Here is a 14,247-nt window from a genome sequence, read left to right on the forward strand (position 1 = left end):
ATAAGCTCCAAGTGCAATATTAATCGAACAGACTAGGTTGAACTTTCGATAGGGGTATCTAGTAGACGTAGCGGAAGTTAAGGTTTTCCCGATCTGTCTTATCCTCGAATGCATGGATGAGGGTAGGATCGGCCGCAGTGAGTCCAGCTTCAGCCAAAATTTTGTCCTTTTTGGCATTCTCGCGTTTGAGGTGGAACCGCAGGTAAATTACAGCAGAAACCATGCACGCATAGCAGGCCAGGTGTACACTCCAGGCAATGTGGTAGCGTGGAGCATCCCAGTCGAGGAACACTTGGGGACCTAGAATATATTAGCTCGGAGTCTCTTTTTCCTAGATTAAGTATTTCTTACCAATGGCGTTGCCAGTGGCCCATGAAATGAAAGTTGCAGCGACGACAGTGGACTTCTTTGTTGCGCCGGCAATGTTTCGAGACACCATTGACAACGTCAGGGTTTGCGCTGACCAGAATGACATTGTGATATAATAGCTGATGAGAAGTCCAACCTTGGTTGACAAGGTAGTGTTCTCAACAGTAATCAGAACGATGGTTCCAATGAAAGAACTGCAAATTGTCAATTTCAAATCTATCGCACTATAACAAGGCGAGAGATACTTACGGAATGATGAAGCACAGCATAATGAGTGTGTTCTGTCCAGTCTTCTTCACAAGCCATGCCGATGACAGCAGAATCACAATGATATAAGCACCGAGTACCATAGCAAGCAATTGAGTCTGCAAGGTTGTGAATTTGAAGCTTGAAATAATAATGCCGAAGAAGGCACCAAGTCCACTGGTGGGGAGAGTAGTGAACATTTGAACAGCACAGTAGCACCACATTTGAGGGTCGCTAAGAGCCTCCCACACTTGGTATGCGCGGAACTTTCTGTTTTGGATACCTGTCTGGTTGGAACGAAGTCGCTCAACCATCAGATGCTTATCTTCCTCACTGAAGCACTTCGCACGCATAGGCGAATCGGGCATCCACCAAATAACAAAAAGACCCCAAAAGACGGAGATGATTCCATATGTCATGAACAGCGCTTGCCAGGACTTGATGGCCTTGTCGCCACCAATGAGGGTGAAGCAGTATGCGAGCAAGCCACCGACAATTTGCTGGGCACCATTCATCATGTACCTGTTCAAAGTTAATCCGGTGCCTGATTCTGCCTCCTAGTTGTGTTTCCACATACCAGTATGTCACGGTGGCAGCTTGTTCCTCGCGTTTGTACCACATCGACGACAGAGTCACGAAAATGGGCTGACAGCATGCTTCAAAGATACCCAGCAAGGTACGAACGACGACCAGACCAGTAAAGTTTTTGCACACTGCGTGAAGTGCTAGAATTGTGCCCCAAAGACAGATATTGATCCCCAGGTATTTGCCAATTGGGACCCTCTGAATGATCCAATTGGTCGGGTATTCGACAGAGAGGACAGCGATGTAAATACACGTAGTCAACCAGGAGTACTAGAAATTTCCTAAGTCAGCATATTGAACAAAGACCGTGATGATATCTCATTTACCTTTTGGCCATCCTCTAAATTCGCGTCCTTTTTGATGCCCATAATCGCCGAGAAAGACATAGTTCCTTTGTCGAGGGCCTGGAGGAAATATGTGATGATCATGATAACAAGAACCCTTCGATCGATCAATTTTTTTAAACGTTTGTTAGTCTCCTCATTGATTTCTACCTGACCGTGGGCGGCATAGGCTTGAATCTCCTTGTCCACACGGGTGATATCCATGTTGTCTTTTCCAAGATCATCACCGGAAAGAACCTTCTCGACATGTGAGATATCTTGCTTGCTCTTGTACTCTCCCATGTCAATCTCCTTATCCTTGGTCGGAGCTAGCTCAATTCCCTGCTCGACAGGGACCTCGATCCCCTCCTGCGGGCGTTCGTCACCCTTGGTCATTGCGACACAACGAAATGTACAAGTAAAAAATGTGTAATATGGGACGGTGTAGAGGGTTCAAGTCAGACTGGCAATCTGCTCGGCCTTATAATGGCTCACGCGTTGCTAGGACCGTGCATATTCTTTGAGATCAAAATGGCTCTAACTAAAACCAATATGATTAGCCGAATGTGATAGTCATGTGGCTTGTTGATTATAGGATATCATATTAACCGAGAGTCAAAACAGGTCAAGCCAGAGTCCAAGCAGCGCCCTCGTCTTGTTCTTCCCCGGGTTTTCTTGGCAAAAGGAGGGGACGGCATAGGAGGGTCTCCCCCACGGGGGGAAGTCCGGGGATGTACTATCCCGAAGACAGAAACTACCGGATCGCTTAGTATTGTGGGTCAAATTCAATGGTGTCTCCAGGCATATTTTTGGTGTGTAACTCGGTCTTCTCTCACCCGAGTCAAGCTTGGCTGGCGCGGGGATGTCCCGTGGCGTCAAACTCCACAGCTTATTAGTGGAAGAACTCTTAACAGCTTGAACACTTATTAGCTTTAGGAATGCCGGGGATCAGGCCAATAATTTTTTTCTTTATTTCTCCCCCAACCGACATCTGATTGGCGAAACTTTCAACTCTCAATCACTTACAATGTCGTTCACCAAGCCCACGGGCCCACAAGTTCACCAGGCTGTCAACCTGTTAATCGATAATTTGGTCAATATCAAAGACGAAACCGGCAAATTTCTACTACCACTTCCTGATGGCCGAATTATCGACACCAAGTCATGGCATGGATGGGAATGGACACACGGCATTGGGCTATACGGTGTCTGGAAATACTACGAGATGACAGGCGAGGAAAGATTGCTCAAAATTATTGAGGATTGGTTTGCCGCTCGCTTTGCGGAGGGTGGTACTACCAAGAATATCAACACCATGGCCGTCTTCTTGACGCTCGCATATGTCTACGAGAAGACTGGAAACGTCACTTACCTGCCGTGGCTTGATGCCTGGGCCGAATGGGCGATGTACGAATTACCTCGCACCCGCTACGGTGGTATGCAACATGTCACCTATATCACAGAGAATTATCAGCAGCTATGGGATGATACCCTGATGATGACTGTCATGCCGCTCGCAAAAATCGGAAAACTCCTGAACCGCCCGCAGTACGTTGCTGAGGCTAAGAAGCAATTCCTGACACATATCAAGTATCTTTTTGACACGAAGACTGGTCTCTGGTTCCATGGATGGACGTTTGAGGATGGTGGCCACAACTTCGCCAATGCGCGCTGGGCTCGTGGTAACAGTTGGGTCACCATTGTGATTCCTGAATTTATCGAATTGCTTGACCTCGAGCCAACTGATCCTATTCGTCTTCACTTGATCGATACTCTTGAGGCACAGTGTGAGGCCCTCCGACGCCTGCAATCCTCTTCTGGCTCGTGGCACACTCTCCTTGACCACCCTGACTCGTACTTGGAAGCCTCTGCGACCGCAGGATTTGCCTACGGTATTCTGAAGGCCGTCCGCAAGAGGTACATTGGGACCCAATACCGCTCCGTTGCCGAAAAGGCCATTGTCGCGGTCATGGGGCACGTGGATGAGAGCGGCGAATTGCAAAACACGAGCTTTGGAACAGGAATGGGTGACTCCTTCGACTTTTACAAACAAATACCTTTGACATCCATGCCTTACGGTCAGGCTATGGCAATCATGGCTTTAGGTGAAGCTTTGCGAGACCTTCTATAAGTGATGGAGGCTTTGGGACTAAAGTGGCCCCGGATTGAATGTGACGTGAGATGATCTGAACCATAGAGCTGTACATAGGCAACCTTTCTGGATAGACGGACTTTCAATAATATGATGGGTGGAACACACCCATGTTTCGAATCAACATAGCGTATCTTCCCGTTTTTCCATTTCTTTATTCTTCGTGCTAAGGTCTTGAATAAATTGCTGACAATACTGATTTATGCTTTTATTAATTCCTCAGATCAGCGTGGACATTGTGACGACATACATGCAACTTACACCTTCTGCTTTTTATTCTGGTTAGTCTACTATATCTTCTCTGCATACAGGCCGAAATCTCCTGTGACTGAGACTGCTTTAGTTTCAAGTGACGAAAGCCTGGCGGCCACGGCTATTTGTTGTTCAAAAGGTCCCATTTTTGAGTCTTTTCAAGTACACTCTGGTTCAACGCAGTTTTTTGATAACGTGTGAAGGGAAATTCCGAGATTGGACTGTATCTTCTCACTGTTTTGCCCTTGCTGCTGGTTTATGTCATTTGAGATGTCATCCATGGATATTTCCTGTGGAGACATTCGGTAATTTCTTGACCTCCTCTCTTCCTCATGAGGACTGGAGCAAAAGTCTTCGACACAAATTGACTGTACAAATATTTCCACCTAAATTTGCGCCTTGAATTGAAAAGCACATATACGAATTCTTCCATCCACGGTGAAATGCCCAAAAGCGTGCCAAGGGCGCCTCCTGAGACTGAATCATGTTTGAGAGCTGCGGGGCCTGTTTAAATTCGGAAGGCACGCCATACTTCCGACCCTTTATCATCTGGCATATCTCTCTCTTCGTCTGTGGAGTATGATCCTGAGCTAACATGACACGGAGTCTGCGAAACTTCTGTTGGTGGCGCTGCATCTGTATGGGTGACTGCCATATGGGTTGTCACTTTGCGTGCAGAATGATCACTTTAATTTTGCTAATCTGACACAGAATATATCCAATTGGTTTGTTTTCTGGTCGTTTCAGGTTCCAATCCGTGGCGGTTTGAGGATGTTGACAGGAACTATGGCATGAGATTTGGCTTATACCTCTCTTGCACCCATTATAAATATCGTCACTGCCCACGAGCAAATATCTGAATCAAAAGTCGTACGCAGTCGAAACTCCTTCCATTGGCTGGCCATTGGTTTTTTTATTTTCGCGAGGTCTTTCTTTGATTTCGAGCCCTTTTTGGTAGTACACTTTTCAATCGACGCAATGTACAAACTACTCGCACCGGCGCTTTTCGCCTCTATGGTGGCAGCTCATGGCCACGTCTCAAATATCGTGATCAACGGGGTTTCTTTCGGTGGATGGGATATAAACAGTTATCCTTATACAGACACCCCTCCAGTGGTAGTAGCGTGGGGAACACCAAACACTGGAAATGGATTTATCGAGCCAGGTATGCTACATTATGGTTGAACTTTTGCAGCCCCATTCTCCATCTGACTTCATCCAACCAGACGGATATACAACCTCGGACATCATCTGTCATCTCAACGCCACCAACGCCAAAGGCCACGCAGTTGTAGCTGCCGGTGACCGAGTCTTTCTTCAATGGACGGACTGGCCCTCTTCGCATCATGGACCTGTGATTGACTATCTCGCCAGCTGCGGCTCAAGTGGCTGCGAGTCTGTGGACAAGACAACGCTTGAGTTTTTCAAAATTGATGGCGTTGGGCTTGTCAATGATGCCACCGTTCCTGGAACATGGGGCGACGATCAGCTTATAGCTCAAGGCTCAGCGTGGATGGTCGAGATCCCTCCCAACATTGCACCAGGAAATTATGTCCTGCGACATGAATTGTGCGTCCGTCTTCTTCCGTCTGATTGAATTCTTGGACTAACTCTCTTTCCAGAATCGCACTTCACAGCGCAGGCACTGAGGGTGGAGCTCAAAATTACCCGCAGTGCTTCAACCTCCAAGTGACCGGATCGGGATCGGATGTACCAGCAGGTGTCTTGGGTACCAAATTGTACAGCCCAACAGACCCTGGCATCCTGGTCAACATTTACACTTCCTTGTCAACCTATGTATGTGACTGCTTATTCCACACGTTATTAAAACTCTCTTCCCACTTTCAGTCTTTACCTAACCTCAATACTTCCAGGTTGTCCCCGGACCAACTCTTTATAGTGGTGCCGTCTCTATCACGCAAACTACTTCCGCAATCACTGCTACGGGTACACCAATTACGGGATCGGGCGCTGCAGGTGCAACAAGTGGGGGATCAGCAACTCCCACCTCGTTTGCCCAAACAACCTCCTCACTCTCTCAAGCTACCACGGCCCAAGCTACGACTTTGGTAACTGTTTCTAGCACAACTGTCAAATCTTCTACTACTGAAGCGCCTACTACGACAGGGCCAGCCACTGGAGGGTCAACTCAATCTGTCTATGGGCAGTGCGGAGGAACCAACTGGACAGGGGCCACTGCATGTGTATCAGCAGCGGCATGCTCTTCTATGAACCCTTACTACTCTCAGTGTGTCCCAACAGCTGCATAGACAGACGATTTCTCGCGGGTCGAAAGATTGGAACTATATGCAGCGAGTAACCTTGCGCGATTGGTGAGAGATAGTGATGTCTGATGTATATTGATTTAGCGCTTTGAATTGTAGTTTTCTTGAATTGATAATTTCTCATTGCATCAACCGTAGTGTGTTTCAAGTTCTAAGATAAGTCTTAGTCAACCGAAGTGAATCAACATGAAACCTGTCGGAACCTTCCGACTCGGTGAGCTTGATGCGGTTAGATTCGACTATAGCTATGGGTCAGTGTGCCATGGGGTTTCCCCCGCAGAATATTTCCACATTTTTCTACAAGACACATTTTGGTTTCCTTGCCTCCAAATCATGGTTTCGTCTGTTATAAGTCTTCCTTCGGGGTATGTCTTCCGTGTTGGCTATCCGTCAGTGCCCGATTACGTCCATCTTCGTTCATTGGCGGGGTTATCACCAAAGACTACATCTCAGGCAGCAGCGGTTGCTACAGGGAGTTGGTATGGCTGTTATATCACTTTAGAGGGCAAATCGGAGCCAGTTGGAATGGGTCGAATCATAGGAGATGGTGGCTGGTAATATCCTGGAAATCTGCAAGTTTGCCAACATTAGACTAAATGTGAAATAAGGTACTTCCATATAGCAGATATGGCCGTGCACCCAGAGCACCAAAAGCGAGGACTGGGGGATGCTATTGTGAAGGAATTGCTTCGAAAAATTAAACAGGAGGCCCCGCAAGATGGAAAACCTTATATATCCTTGCTTGCCGATGGACCTGGACGGCGATTGTATGAGAAGAATGGTTTCGTGGAGACTGCACCATCATCGATTGGCATGGTCCTTGAATGATTATTCTTTTTCTACCATCAAAGACTATCAAGATGTTTGTATAAAGGAAGTAAAGAACTGGAACTAAATGAAGCCGAAGCCGGATTTTGCAACTCCAGCGTCTCCTTGTACTTCGAGTTCGCCCTTTCACATTCTTACAGTTGTTCTCATTAATCAGCTATTCCTCAGATGTACCAACATATCAGTGATAACACTTTTCTCCATACTATGATATTCTCTTTTCTTCCCATGTTTCATCACGTAGGGTGCTTTTCAATGTTTATCAGGCCCACTCCTCGGTGCTAACTAGCCCGAACGTGGGGAATATCGGCTTTTGGCTCTACCCGTGCCACGGACAATGCGAGCTGCCAAAGAAAAGAAGGAATGGCCTTCATTGCCCCTCGGCCCGCAAAGGACCACAACAATGGATCCGACTCCATGCTACAGCAGTGGTGAACCAGCCCCAGTTCTCCGCGTTCGTGGTCTCCAAACCCGAACCCCCGATTTCTTTTGCCAGACTCTCCGGATTGTTTGGGTCGGGGCCCACCGGGGGAGAGTGAATACAGCAATATACCTGTCGATCAAGCATAGTGGCTGACTTATGCCCATGGCTAAGAAACGCCTCCATCTCGCCAGTGTTAGTATCATAAAAAAACGCTTCCACGCACACCATTCCATGGTTGGAATTCTTTTCAAAACATCGGCATTGATTTCGAGATGTTTACACATCAATTTAGAGGGAGGGCCCTTGTCTTCGCGGTCACGGCGGCCTCTTGTCAGGCGTTCTTACTCCTTGGATATGATCAAGTGGGTTTTCGGTCTACGCACTTGCCACAGGGCTCGCAAACAACACGCGCTCCTTGCCAATCCTCATACTAACCAAGCTTTGATATGATAGGGTGTTATGTCAGGCCTGGTTGGGGCGGACAACCGGTTCGGTCGAGATTTCAATAATCCGGATGCCGCTCTACAGGGAGATATAGTGGCTCTCTACGATATTGGCTGTATCATCGGATCCATTCTGGTTTTTTGCATCGGCGAGAGATTTGGTCGACGTTGGATGCTCATGAGTGGTGGAACCATCATGATTTTGGGCACTGTTATCTTGGCCTCCTCCACTACAGTCGCACAATTGATTATTGGTCGGGTTGTTACCGGCGTGGTTCGTTGAGCATTGTACTAATATTTGGACTTTTATGCTAATTTGTTTCTCAGGGAAATGGTATGAACAGCAGTACAGCTCCTGTCTACCAGAGCGAGTGTGCCCCCTCCGACATCAGAGGAACTCTCTTGACATTACAGGGAACCATGACAATCCTTGGCCTTTGCATAGGTAGCGTTCACTGGGTTGTTAACTGAAGTGTATTTGCTGACTGTCGTTTTATCAGCTTACTGGCTTGACTACGGAGCTAGTTTCACAGATTCCTCCTTGCAATGGCGCTTTCCCCTTGCATTCCAGGCTATTTTTGCTGTCTGTTTGGTCCTACAGGTTATTGGACTTCCCGAAACACCGCGATGGCTTATGAAAAACGACCGGTATGAGGAGGCCCGAGATGTCGTTGCGGCAATTAACGATGTTTCTATCGATGACCCAGTTGTCATCCAGACATTGGCCGACATGGAAAAGGCAGTCCAAGAAGATATTCAAGGAGATCAAGTCGGATGGCGGGATTTTTTCTCCCATGGAAAGACACAAAATTGGAGACGATTGGCTTTGATTATCTTCATAGAGATCATGCAGCAATTCACTGGATCCAACATGATGTATGTCGTCCGCTAGGTTCATGGATCGTTGAAACGAGATAACTGACATGGACAGAAACTACTATGCTCCAACTGTGTACACGGATACACTTCATATGTCTAGAAATATGGCGATGATTCTTTCTGGGTGTACTTCTCTTGCATATCTCGTGGGCTCCGCTCTTCCGCTTTTCATGATGGACAAATTTGGCCGCCGCATTTTATTGATTGTATCAGCGGCTGGACTCTCTTTGTGCTTCATGATGGTTGCTATTTTGCTATCCTTCGATAAAGTCCAGGACGCATACGGGGCTACAGCATTTATCTTCCTATTCCAAATCTTCTATGGTCTTGGGTGGCTGCCTGTGCCCTGGTTCTATCCATCTGAGGTAACCATCGTCCTCCCTCGATTAGCCACTTCATGAAAGCTAACAGCCATATCAGATCAGCACGACATCTCTACGTTCCAAGAGTGCAGCAATAGCTTCCGCCTTTAACTGGTTGTCTGTGTTTGCAGTTGTGAAGATCACACCTATTGCAATCCGTAAGTCCCACATCTTGACAACAAATCCTTGCTGTATAATTGTGCATTGTCGCTTACTTCGAATCAGAAAACATTAATTGGCGCGTGTTCATCATTTTCGCCATTCTCAACTTCCTTTGGATTCCGATCGTCTATTTCTTTTACCCGGAAACAAAGGGACTCGAATTGGAGGATATCAACCTGATATTCGCCAAAGGCGGGCTCACCGGTGGCGTCTTTTCCTCGGGAGGTCGGACCGTCGTTCCTCATCAACATGCACAGGAAACCGAGTTGGAGGGCAAGCTGCAAACAGGCATGATTGAGAACATCGAACTTACTTGATGCCGCTACGAAATTTTAAGACAGACTTAATTCCAAAGACTTACATAGAGCTCTTCGACTTGCAGCATACCAAGGTTAGAAGCAATTATATTTATTCACTCACTTGCTGGGATGCCTGTCGGCTTCAAGACCAACCAATGCGTATTATAACCAAGACTACTGATGCGTTGCAAATCAAACTCTTCGAAGTTCACCAACCCATTGCTTTAAGCTTAGAATGTTGCCTTCGCGAGGTTGGAGGCCCAATTATTCTCATTGAAGGGCACGTTAGCCTTGCCAAAGTCAGTGGTATCCAAAGCATTTTGCACAACACCTGCAAATCGTGGTTAGCGAGTTATGCTATGGAATCTCGTGGTATTTTCAAAGTCAGCTTACTAGACAGTGATTCCCAGGCAACCAGCGGCTGAGTGCCGCCTACAGTGGTTGTGAGACCACAGGAATGATCAACAGGCCAAACTGATTCATACTTGATCAGAGGCGCAGTCCCATCAAGAGTGTAGCCATCTGTGGTGCAGTCCCAGCCGCCGTGGGCGGATGGACAGACAGCCACAATGTTTGAAGCGTCAGTGCTAGAAGAGTCGGAAAGCCAAACAATGGCTCCTTCCCAATCATGGCGGTGGCCAATCCCAGTCGAAGGCTCATCCTTGGGGAAATACCACGAGTACATTAAGGCATAGTAGTCACCGGAAGCGCCGCCTCTCACTATTGGTTGCCCGCATTAGTTTTTGGTGGTAAAATTTGCTGCATATCGAAGATTCTCACCATAGATCTGCCCTGTGCTACTACTACATCCGCCATTTGAGCTACCTGTCGGGTTGAGTCCGGCACTGGAGACATCAGGATCGCGGACCTGTTTGTTCAGGAGCAGATTGCCGAACTTACTTGGTGTTTCCATCTGCGTCCACGGCTGGGAAAGGAACGCAGCCATTTACTACCTTCAGATCGGGCTGATAAGCCAAATACAAATCTCCGGTAGCACCGCTGGGGATAGTTTGCGCAAAGCCGACCAGCTCATCAGATGCGACTGTTCCTCTGCGGGAAAGGCTGTGAGGGTTGGCCACCACAGGCAGCACAGTGAAGGCAGTCAGCCCGATAAGCAATTGAGGAATCATGATGTGGAAGATTGCGATGGATTGATTATTGGCCTTGAGTATTGAAGGGATAATATAGTATATCCATCTCCATTGATCGGCATGTTTTCTCCCATGTCGGTTCGGCGTCCGCTTGCTTGAAGAAGTTTAGTTCGGTGGACACGGCTTTGTGAAAACGGTCTTCAGTCCTGATGGAGTATAGTCGGGATAATCATTTGATTGAACAGATTGAAGTCGTGCGATCGACAGAGTCAGTGATTCGTTAGGGGCGCTTTTTTTAGCTTTTTTTAACTAGCCGTCTTACCATATGACCAATGCCGCTTCTGCGTATTGGTCTGTCTCATATTAGGAAATTTCCAGGATTTAGGTATCTTTTGTATGAGGTTTACATATAAAAGGTACACAAAGGTGCATCTTGACCATTCTTAAACATCTTGTAATATGAACTAGATTAGAGTAATTAATATAGCTTATAGTATTCAAGTATAATTCCTACCTATTATCTTAATTCTTTGAATATTAATTTTCTCATATGTAGGCAGGGATGAATATTTCATTTTTGAAGGTCGAAAAGAGCCTCCGAAAATTACTAACTTTTTAAGTACTATAATTTTTTATCAGTTTTTGGCTCTAGAACTCCAAGTTATAGCTATAGCATAATAAATATGATAATAGACTAGTTTGTATCCTAATGTCTACTTTACATTATAAGATATTCGAGTATGTTTTATATGTACCTTTGATATGTAAGCCCCACACAAAAGATACCTAAATCCTGTAAATCCCCTAATGTGATACGATCCCCCAATGTGAGACAGACCAATACGCAGAAGCGGCATTGGTCATATGGATAGACTGCTATTTCGTGTAAACCTCGGTTAGAGAGCTGAAGGGAATTTTAATCACTAAAAACGCTATTCAAGGCGCCCCATATTTCTCCTTTCATGCACGTGTATAGTACGGACTACGTCGGTACGGACTACGTCGGCTTAATTAAACAGCTAGTCTGGATCTGTGCAAAAGCGCGCCATTGTTCGCAAGCTCTTTAGTTCAAGACTCATAAATACAATAATATATAGAAAAGTATTGTACCACGTGGGGATTTTCAGGCACTTGATCCGCATAGTATTAAGGCCCCTAGGGTTTCTGCACCAATCAAGGTAGGCAGGTCAGGAAATTGCCTAGTTTGTTCAAAACAACCCCCTGCATTGTGGCATTGGCGTCACTCTTTGAGCTTGCAAGCCCAACTGAGACACTCGCATAACATCCAGAGGCTAGTGAGACCTCGATTTCGCTTGGGAGTCTCGAGCTGCCGCACGTGGTCACATCATCTGGAGTGATCAGGGGGATGGCAACGTGGATGCGGGACAGCACGAAGGAGAAATCCTCCGAATTGGTGCATTCGGAATCAGACACACTGCCGAAGTTGACGTTCAGCCAAATATCGTTGGGCAAGTATGGCTTGCCCGCAGCAACCACTTGATTTGTCAAGTTAGTGGCCAAGTCGGCATAGACATCACTGTACAGAGGACGCGTGGTGTTCCATGAAGTCTGCGACCCAGTAGAGCCGGAGAAAGCGATAGCAGGAATCCCAGCAGTGTGAGCAGCGTAGGTAGCGGCACCCACTGTTCCAGAAAAGTACGCTTCTAAACCAATATTGTAGCCGACATTAGGACCTGTCACAGCTAGATCGGGAGAGCCATCAAAAAATTGCGGAGCGCGCGATTCTATGCCATATTTCATCGAAGTGGCGGGGTAGCTGTTGACGTATCCCAGTCGGGGCTATAGAAACTGTCAGTTAAATTTTCAGAAGCAACAGTGACAGAAACTAACCTCCGAGGAATTGTATCCCACTGCTGGGCTGCCAGATGGGCAACTATCGAATTCACAAGGTTTGGTCAAGGCAGTGGGCGTCTTTTGAATAGAACCTATCCCCAAAAAGAAAACACGTCATTAGAAGTTCGCGCGGAATGTCGCATAACTTACCTGTACCACTTTGATTCTCAGCAGGCGCAGATACTACAACCGAATGCCCCGAATCTCCCAGCGACTCAAACAATGCGCGGATGTTCACCTCGGCCCAGCCATCATCATTTGACGAGATGATGTTGACAGCTTGAGCGGCCAATGGCCACAGGGCAAGATTCCGAAAATGCATGATTAAATCGCGTAACAACGTACAATAAGAATGTAGAAGTCGAGCGTCAGGAAAGTTTCAGGCTTTTATGTCGGATATCACGGCGGATCTGTATTTGCCGATCCCCCTATGTGGACCAGAGCCGGTTCGGTTCGAATACGACTACGCACGTCTCCGATTTGAGTTATTTTAACCTTTTTATGCATAAGTGTTTCATTTTTATGAAATGCTTGGCGAAAAAAACAAATTGTATAGATTCAATCAATAATTGGGAGTGAACTTCTGCTTCAGTCAAGCCGATTTTCGCCCCTAATACGATGTGCTAGGTCCTTCACCAACACCAATTTTCCACACGTAAAACGTAAAATCCATGGTCAAGCAATGCGTCCGGATCTAAACTCATCGGACACGAAAAATAAGAGACAAGGATTCTCGATTTCGATGGAGTGAAGTCCTTCATCGTAAAGATTTTGCCAATCTGCAGCGTAGGTCGCTGCGACATCTCGGAAGTAATCCTCGTCGGATAAATATGCCTCTGCGCTATACGCCTGTTCGACAGCCATCTGTGACATTAGATTAGGAAGATGTACTTTCATCACACTATATTGACGAATGATTAACTCTAACCCCTGCATATGAAGATGGTTGGTTGGAGGCATAGTTATCTTGCACTCGTGCCATTGTCCACGGGGGAGTAGACTACGCAAGGCCTCCATTTAGAGATATACGCGCCCCAACACGATAGACCCGGTTGGCAGCAACCATTGAGTCCCGTGTCTGAATACCCAATGTCTGAAGAGTCTTCATTGTTGAGAATTCTGTTCGACATCTGTCGGTGACTGGGAGATCTCTTACGATTTACATTCACCGAGCCTTTCAAAGAACCCAGAGAAAAGTTTATCTTTTGCAGACTCGCCCGAAGTGATTGGTCTAGTCCCGAGCTCAGGTTGCTTGGCTACTGCGCCCGCAATAGCATTCTCGGTCGCAAGCTGCGTCTTCGCGTTGAATTGCGAGTATGAGGTGGCCATGCCAGCGATCGCACGAGCGGCTAAAAGCTCAGCCGATCGCATTAGAGAATCGATTTGCTCAGCTCGGAAAGGGGGCGCCATTGTTGTTTGATTAAACAACCAGAAGAACCAGAAGAACCAGAAGAACCAGAAGAACATACTAGTGTGAAAGAAAAGAATGTTTGGGACTCGATAGATGGGTTGGAAGCAATTCTGTTTCAAGATGAAGCCCCGAATTTTCGAACGACCGTGATCGCCGCGATCGCCCAAACATGGATGTTGTATCCTCGTTGTCATCGATCGCAGGGTAAGCAGAGAAGCGTTCTCAGGGCACATATGGGAAAAGAAGAAAATGTTGCAAATTAAAGGTTAATCAAACATTGCA

At 46.7% G+C, this 14,247-nt stretch overlaps 9 protein-coding genes across 9 annotated transcripts; 4 read left to right on the top strand and 5 right to left on the bottom strand.

Annotated features, from left to right (window-relative positions):
- Positions 1–58: 58 nt before the first annotated feature.
- N7529_012114 (uncharacterized protein) lies at positions 59–1,919 on the bottom strand (the record flags this gene model as incomplete). The annotated part of the gene is made up of 5 exons (XM_057247640.1): positions 59–300; positions 352–563; positions 619–1,137; positions 1,193–1,470; positions 1,527–1,919. The coding sequence occupies 5 exons, from the start codon at positions 1,917–1,919 to the stop codon at positions 59–61; spliced, it is 1,644 nt and encodes a 547-aa protein (XP_057092989.1).
- Positions 1,920–2,550: 631 nt separating this feature from the next.
- On the top strand, positions 2,551–3,654 carry N7529_012115 (glycoside hydrolase family 88/105 protein; the record flags this gene model as incomplete). The annotated part of the gene is made up of 1 exon (XM_057247641.1): positions 2,551–3,654. One exon carries the CDS (start codon positions 2,551–2,553, stop codon positions 3,652–3,654), a length of 1,104 nt encoding a protein of 367 aa, XP_057092990.1.
- A 1,251-nt stretch (positions 3,655–4,905) lies between these two features.
- N7529_012116 (putative endo-1,4-beta-glucanase) lies at positions 4,906–6,197 on the top strand (the record flags this gene model as incomplete). The annotated part of the gene is made up of 4 exons (XM_057247642.1): positions 4,906–5,092; positions 5,154–5,496; positions 5,550–5,724; positions 5,802–6,197. 4 exons carry the CDS (start codon positions 4,906–4,908, stop codon positions 6,195–6,197), a joined length of 1,101 nt encoding a protein of 366 aa, XP_057092991.1.
- A 642-nt stretch (positions 6,198–6,839) lies between these two features.
- On the top strand, positions 6,840–7,040 carry N7529_012117 (GNAT family N-acetyltransferase; the record flags this gene model as incomplete). Its single annotated transcript, XM_057247643.1, has 1 exon — positions 6,840–7,040. One exon carries the CDS (start codon positions 6,840–6,842, stop codon positions 7,038–7,040), a length of 201 nt encoding a protein of 66 aa, XP_057092992.1.
- A 696-nt stretch (positions 7,041–7,736) lies between these two features.
- Positions 7,737–9,627, top strand: N7529_012118 (sugar porter family MFS transporter; the record flags this gene model as incomplete). Its single annotated transcript, XM_057247644.1, has 7 exons — positions 7,737–7,826; positions 7,918–8,181; positions 8,235–8,352; positions 8,408–8,783; positions 8,839–9,151; positions 9,198–9,306; positions 9,374–9,627. The coding sequence occupies 7 exons, from the start codon at positions 7,737–7,739 to the stop codon at positions 9,625–9,627; spliced, it is 1,524 nt and encodes a 507-aa protein (XP_057092993.1).
- A 212-nt stretch (positions 9,628–9,839) lies between these two features.
- Positions 9,840–10,739, bottom strand: N7529_012119 (NPP1 family protein; the record flags this gene model as incomplete). Its single annotated transcript, XM_057247645.1, has 4 exons — positions 9,840–9,940; positions 10,003–10,329; positions 10,390–10,454; positions 10,510–10,739. The coding sequence occupies 4 exons, from the start codon at positions 10,737–10,739 to the stop codon at positions 9,840–9,842; spliced, it is 723 nt and encodes a 240-aa protein (XP_057092994.1).
- Positions 10,740–11,873: 1,134 nt separating this feature from the next.
- Positions 11,874–12,876, bottom strand: N7529_012120 (5'/3'-nucleotidase SurE; the record flags this gene model as incomplete). Its single annotated transcript, XM_057247646.1, has 3 exons — positions 11,874–12,500; positions 12,552–12,646; positions 12,705–12,876. 3 exons carry the CDS (start codon positions 12,874–12,876, stop codon positions 11,874–11,876), a joined length of 894 nt encoding a protein of 297 aa, XP_057092995.1.
- Positions 12,877–13,229: 353 nt separating this feature from the next.
- On the bottom strand, positions 13,230–13,536 carry N7529_012121 (uncharacterized protein; the record flags this gene model as incomplete). Its single annotated transcript, XM_057247647.1, has 2 exons — positions 13,230–13,418; positions 13,483–13,536. 2 exons carry the CDS (start codon positions 13,534–13,536, stop codon positions 13,230–13,232), a joined length of 243 nt encoding a protein of 80 aa, XP_057092996.1.
- Positions 13,537–13,554: 18 nt separating this feature from the next.
- On the bottom strand, positions 13,555–13,964 carry N7529_012122 (uncharacterized protein; the record flags this gene model as incomplete). The annotated part of the gene is made up of 2 exons (XM_057247648.1): positions 13,555–13,694; positions 13,718–13,964. The coding sequence occupies 2 exons, from the start codon at positions 13,962–13,964 to the stop codon at positions 13,555–13,557; spliced, it is 387 nt and encodes a 128-aa protein (XP_057092997.1).
- Between the last annotated feature and the right edge of the window lie 283 nt (positions 13,965–14,247).

Source organism: Penicillium soppii (genome assembly GCF_028829465.1).
Source record: "Penicillium soppii strain IBT 18220 chromosome Unknown utg000010l, whole genome shotgun sequence".
NCBI classification, from domain to species: Eukaryota; Fungi; Ascomycota; class Eurotiomycetes; order Eurotiales; family Aspergillaceae; genus Penicillium; species Penicillium soppii.